This window comes from Microtus ochrogaster, chromosome 21 (assembly GCF_000317375.1).
Source record: "Microtus ochrogaster isolate Prairie Vole_2 chromosome 21, MicOch1.0, whole genome shotgun sequence".
Taxonomy (NCBI): Eukaryota; Metazoa; Chordata; class Mammalia; order Rodentia; family Cricetidae; genus Microtus; species Microtus ochrogaster.
In genome coordinates, this window is record NC_022022.1 from 23,281,492 (window position 1) to 23,288,089 (window position 6,598).

General features: G+C 44.9%; 1 protein-coding gene across 1 annotated transcript in view; it reads right to left on the reverse strand.

Annotated features, from left to right (window-relative positions):
- Window positions 1–4,695, reverse strand: part of Ank2 (ankyrin 2) — a 530,016-nt gene extending 525,321 nt beyond the window's left edge. The window contains exon 1 of the mRNA XM_026783964.1: window positions 4,123–4,695. Coding sequence (XP_026639765.1) covers window positions 4,123–4,194 — 72 coding nt within the window. The 5' untranslated portion in view covers window positions 4,195–4,695. The remainder of the gene's footprint in view (window positions 1–4,122) is intronic.
- Window positions 4,696–6,598: the final 1,903 nt, after the last annotated feature.

The window sequence follows — 6,598 nt, forward strand, 5'->3', positions numbered from 1 at the left end:
GGAAAGGAAAGGAAAGGAAAGGAAAGGAAAGGAAAGGAAAGGAAAGGAAAGGAAAGGAAAGGAAAGGAAAGGAAAGGAAAGACCTCAGTCCAAAAGTGGCCAATGGTTCAGCCAGTCAAAGCACTTGCTTTGCAGGCTGGTGAGCTCAGCACAATCCTCACAGCTGATTTAAAAGTGAGCAGAGAGAAGCAAATGTGCTCATGTGCACCAGAGTATGTGTGCCCACGCTTACACTACGTGTATGCATAGGCACCAACAAACACACACATCAGTAATAAAATATAATCTTAGTCCAAAAGACCAAATTTTAAACTAACATATGATTGATAAACATTCCAATAATATATCAAATTGTTAAACAAGAGCATAAATGTAACAAGTAGATCAAAAAAATGAATTCAGTTATACACTCGTACTTTAGATCTATGCAAACTTAGATATTATTCTCCTTACTAGAGAAATGATAAAAACAATGCTGAAAAAATATCTATTTTATCTAAATTTAAAGAAGACCCCATAGACAATTCAAAATTCAAATAGTGCTGGGGCTGGAGAGATGGTTCAGCAGTTAAGAGCACTGACTACTACTCTTCCAGAGGACCCAGGTTTAATTCCCAGCCAGCCCTACATGGTAGCTCACAACTGTCTGTAACTCCAGTTCCAGGGGGATTTGACATAATACCCACACACCAAAACACATAAAATAAAGTTAAATAAATTAAAAAGATCAAATAATTCAATGCTTTCATTATAAAATTTAAAAATCCATACTAATAATGAGAAATTGTTTTGCCTTCTTTTCTTGCTTTCTGTCGGTTTTTTGAGACAAGGCCTTGCTATCTAACTCCTGGTTGTCCTTGAACTCACAGCAATTTTCCTGCCTTGGCCTCCTAAAGGCTGGGCTTCCAGGTATGTGACCCACGCTCAGGTTGCCTTCTTCATTTTTCTACCTTAGGATAAAAATATTATTTTGCAGCATGATTGGTAACTCATCCCTGGACTCAGGAGGATCAAGGTCTTCCTCCCTCAGATAGCAAGTTGGAGGCCACCTGGGTTCTGTGAAATGCTGCCTTAAGAAAAAAGAAAGGAAGGAAGGAAGGAAGGGGAGTGGAACACAGGGAATATGATCAAAGCTCAAAACACAAGAATTTTTCTAACTTAAAAAAAGGAGAAAAACTTATGAATGAGTGCAATGAGTAAGTGAATTTCAACATAGTATGTTTTCTTTCTTTGGTTTTGGATTTGTTCTGTGAAAACAGTGTTTCTCTGTGTAGTCCTTCCTGGTTATCCTGGAACTCGATTTGTAAACCCTCACAACTCAGAAATCCACCTGCCTCTGCCTCCAGTGTTCGGATTAAAGTCATGAGCTATTACTGTCTAACTACATAGCATATTTTTTTTTCAAATAACTAATGAAATATATCAATTTACCAATTGTACTTGTTATAAAAGAAGACCTACCAGACCTTTTCTAAAAATAATTTAAATTTTTAATTATTTTTTTCATGTGCTTTGGTCTTTTGCCTGCATGTATGCCTGTTTGAGGGTATTAGGTCCTCTGGAACTGGACTTACAGACAGTTGTGAGCTACCATGTGGGTGCTGAGAATTGAACCTGGGTCCTCTAGAGAAGCAGCCAGTGATAGCTCTTAACTGCTGAGCTATCTTTCTAGACAATCTAAAATAATTTCATTTCTGACTTTTTATCATATATTAAAATTATGATTGGTGAGTTTATTGCTAAAAGCCATTTAATGTGCTTAATCCATCATTTTGACTTCTTTGGACTTCTGTGTTTTTAGTTACATTTTTCTCTCAACGTAGTTCAGAAAGAGGGAGAAGGTTTAGATTTTAAGTTAAGTCCAATTAAACCCAGAATCCACTGGAAAAGAAGACTAAAAGACACAGAGAACCCTGTCCAGCAAACAACGACACAGTCACAACACAGTGGGACTGGGACGTCCAATAGCTCACCACTTAGCAGGACAACCCAGCTAGACCTTCTGTTTTGCTATTTTTAACTTGTTCCGAATAGCTTGGAGGCAAACGGAGGAGACTGGATTCTGCAGCCAGAGGTTGGCGATGTTTCTGTTCTACCTGACTGGGTAAGTCAGGTAGAGGGCAATGACCAATATGAACAGCCCATTTCTACATCCTATGCAAATTAGTGCACCAATCACTGGAAGAGTGCCGGAAGGTCAAAAACATGGAATCCTGGACAGAGGACACCAGTTGGTGACTTCAGTGTTTCAGCATTAGGTCATTTCACACAGCTTTTAACGAGGTCTTCTCAGGAAAGTGTCTACTGTGCAGAACAGCAATGACCTTTCATGCAAATTTCTCCAAGTAACTATTTTCATCCCTAGTATAGCTAAGGTCAGTAAAACTGTTCTAAAAATAGAATAAGACTTCACAGAAACGTGTGTGCATGCTTATATCGTATCTAAGTTAATCTACTTAACATTTTACTTCCTATAAATATTCATATCTGAGTGTTACACACATAATAACACATCTAGCCAATGCAATTATAAAAATGATTTTTGCTTACAATGCGATTTCTGTTACATGGCAAAGAGAAATATCACATTCATTCTTCCATGAATAACTATCCCTAACCCAAATGTAATACTTGTTCTCACAATTTGAGAGGGAAAAAAAAAAATTAGCTTCAAGTGCAGTTTCAAACATTACTGTCATAAAACTGGAGTCCTGGTCCCCATAAGGATTTCAAATCCTAGCAATTGCTTTGGAAACAGACGGCCATAAAAACGAGTTTCACACCAAATTTTTAGACATTTAATTTTAAATGCCCGTTAAAGAAAGCATACCATCGTACATAATACAATTCCACCTACAGATAATTAGGTGTCAAATGAGACAAATTAAATGTCAACCAAATTTTACTATTACCCATGCATAAATTACGGAGTTAGGTGGTCTTCGAAAATTTCACACTGCTAGGGAAAGACATCATTTCTTTCTGTTGGGGGTTACCTTTCTGCCCAGATAGTAACCATGTTTTGTTTTGTTTTTTCCATTTCTAACTAGGAATCCAGTTCTCTCTGTTAAAAGAGTGCCTTGCTTGCCGTTAGCAAACCACGTCTCAGAATAATACATCATCGGAATACGGCTGGAGGACAATGGCAACCACTGTGATAAAATAAGCCAGTGCACTAAGGGTGGGAATCCTGGCTATGGCAGTAAGTAAAAGGCCTATACACCCAACCTCAGATCACTAGTGGATGGAGGAACACTTCCCCACAGCCTTACCACCACCACCACCACCACCACCACCACCACCACCACCACCACCACCACCACCTTGTTTTATAGAGACAGTGTCTTACTAAGCGACCCCCGCTGGCCTGGAATTCGCTTTGTAGACCAGGCTGACCTCAATCAAATTCACAGAGACTCTCCTGCCTCTGCCTCTGCCTCTGGAGTGCTGGGATTAAAGGCATGGGCTGCCATGCTTCACCACTACTCCCTTTTAAAATTCTTAGCATGGAAACAGAAAGTAGGACTTATTCGAACAGCCAGACAAGTACAAGAGCCCTTCTTGTGGGGTTAGAGTGCTGGGCAAACTGTGTGAGCATAGCTGTGGGCGAGCACGAACGGTTTTCCCATAACTACATGGCTCCAATGGTTGGGAATAGCTGTATTGAAAGTTGTGGTCCCTTCTCTCCTGTGGGTGAGAAGCCAACATTTGCAGCCATCCCTGGCAAAGGTCCTCAGGGAATTCCGTTCAGGGGGTACAACCCCATCCCAGCACCCTGAGTGGCTTCTAACGGTATAGCTCTGCAGTGGGTCATGTGACAGCTGGGTGTGTGCCTCGGTGCTGCGCAGAGGGAGCAGTTTGCGGGTGTGCCTGAGTGTGTACGGACAGAAGTTACATGCCTGGTTGGGGAAGGCGCGTGGGGGGGGGGGGCGGAGAAGCGTGAGTGCATTGCAAAGGGGACTGTGAAATAGAGGTTTCGAGAATACTCCTGGGCCAGGCGAGCTGTCCAGGCGCGCCTGTGTGGGTCCCCTGCGGGGCCAGCCCCTGCCCTGAGGTCGAGGTCCCGATCCTTGGGGGAGGCGAGGACGTGGGGGGCGGCGGCCCCTTACATCCAGCACCCACCTGACGGATCCGCGGTGGGTTCGTCGGGGTGCAGGCCCCGCCCTCCGGGCCGGGGGAGGTGGGAGAAGCCATGTCCGCGCTCTCGGGGCTCTTTGCCTCGGTCAAGCCCGGTCGTCCCTCGTGTCCTAGGCTCCTCGGCTCCGGGCCTGCAGCGTTCGGGCTCACCCGGAGAGCCGCGTGTTCCTGGGCGGCCGCGGCAGAAGGCCGGCTGTGGCCGCGATGGCCCGTGGGGGACAGCCGATCGCGCCCACCTACCTCCGCGCGGGGAGCCGCGGGGCCATGGCGCGCCGGGTGGGCTGCGGGCTGGGCGGGCGACTGTTGCTGGAGGCGCCGGGAGAAAGAGGAGGGCTCCTTCCCTCGCCGCGCGCCGGGAGGGCGATGAGCTCATGGACAGCTCCCAGAAATATGTCTATATGCACCACTGCCTGCCGGAGCTCGCGAGGTGGGTGGGGATAAGAAGCTCGGCGGCGCTCCCGCAGCCCGGGAGACGTCCCCCGGGAGGCCCGGCTGCGGCTCCTCCCTGCCCCGCGCGGGCCCTCTCTGCTCCCATTCACTCTCGCGCCGGCTACACGCCGGATCTCCAGTCGGCGTGGGCGAGCCACCCACCCACCTCTAGCGCCCGCATTCTTTGTCCTTCCAACCACTCCCTCCTTATGAGGAAGAATTCATTTATGTGGAGTGACCAGAATGGGGAATGCCGCTGTGACCTTAGCTCCTGTCAAATGTGGACTGAGGGGGGTGAAATGTCACAAGCTGAGAATCTTTCTGGCTTTGGGCGTTTCCTCTTTTCCACCTTTTTCTCTATTTAAAAAAGAGCCTTTTAGCTTCCCTTCGGGGTGGTGACTTGGCTGCATCTTGCCTAAGTCACCCTGAGCACTTTCACAGATCCAGAAGGAGCTTGAATGAGAGGACCAGCTTTAGTGACCTATACCAGAGCTTATGGTACAAGTCGTGTGTGCTGCAGGGATGCTGACCTAACGTTGTTAATTGAGTAAAGCTGAAACTATCAATAGTAGGGAAAATTGCCATCCAAGACCTGATCATTTCCCTTCAATGGGTCTGCTGTCCCAGTGAGGTGGAAAGTTTGTTTGTTTCTTTGTTTGTTTGTTTGTTTTTAAAAGCACCAAGGACTGGGATATATCTCAAAAGATTATCTATTTGTCTGTTATGAATGAAGCCCTAAGTGTTAACCCCAGAAGTACGTAAACCAGGCAAGTCTGTAATCCCAGTACTTGGAAGGTAGAGGCAGAAGAATCAGGTCAAGGTCATCATCTTCAGCTGTACAGCGATTTTGAGGCCAGCTTGGGAAACACAAGACCATTTATAAACAAACAAACAGATAAGTAAATAAATAAAAAGGAAAGAAGGAAGGAAGAAAATAAGTCTATCTAGGTGGCCTTCATGAGACTAAGTATCCCCTTTTCTTTTCCTATGAATCACCACTCAAATATATCTTCACCATTCACAAAACAGCCAAGCTCCACATCCCATGTCTATGGTGGCAGCACTGGTAGACTGAACCAAGAAGATGCTTGAACACAGGAATAGGGGGCAGTTTGGTTAATGTAGGAAGACAGAAATGGTCCTGCAACAGACAGACAAATCCTCAGAAATCTCATTAGTTATTGATTATCCTCGTGTCCCAATTTTGATCATCGGTAGATCATTTTGATTTTACAGTTCAGGCTCTTCTGTATTTTTTCTATCCCTCTAGTCCAAGCCACCGTCACGGCTTAACATGCTAATATCCAAAGTCTAGCCAATCTGCGTGTCCCTACCCTTGTTCCTCATAGCTTGAAACAGGTCTAGAAAGATGAATTACCTCTGGAAAACAAAAGCCTATCCTCTGCCTGCCATATGCATCTGTCCCGCACACTTTGCTCCTGGTGACGGGATTTGTGTTTACTTCTTTATTCTTCCTGGCCCTTCCACTTCTTCAACTCTACAGTGGAAGGTAGAGTCTGTGAGAACCTGGTTCTGTTTACCATGTCAAACTCAGCACCTTGGCTATTATGTCCAACAGATGTTGAATATCCAAGTATTTTGGCTAAGGTTATTTAAAAGGTTGGAGAGCCGTGATTTGAATTCTCATTCATAGCTTAAAGTTCACACTCTTTCTACATGTAAGAGTTTTCTCAAATGTGCATTAGAAACTATACATAGCTGGCACTGGAGGCATAGCTCGTTGATAGAGTGCTTGCCTAGAGTGTGTACCGCCCAGGACTTGAATAAAAGAGCTAGACTTATTTAATACAGCACATTCCTAATTAAGAGTAAGGTATATTTATATTCAAACATAAAAAACTTCATAGTGTTGCATCATAAAAAACTGGTTTTAGCTGGACAGTTGTTGGTACACACCTTTAGTCCCAGAACTCAGGAGACAGAGACAGACAAATCTCTGTGAGCTCGAGAACAGCCTAGTCTACCCAGAATAGCCAGGGTTACACAGAGACACCATGTCTCGCAAAAACAA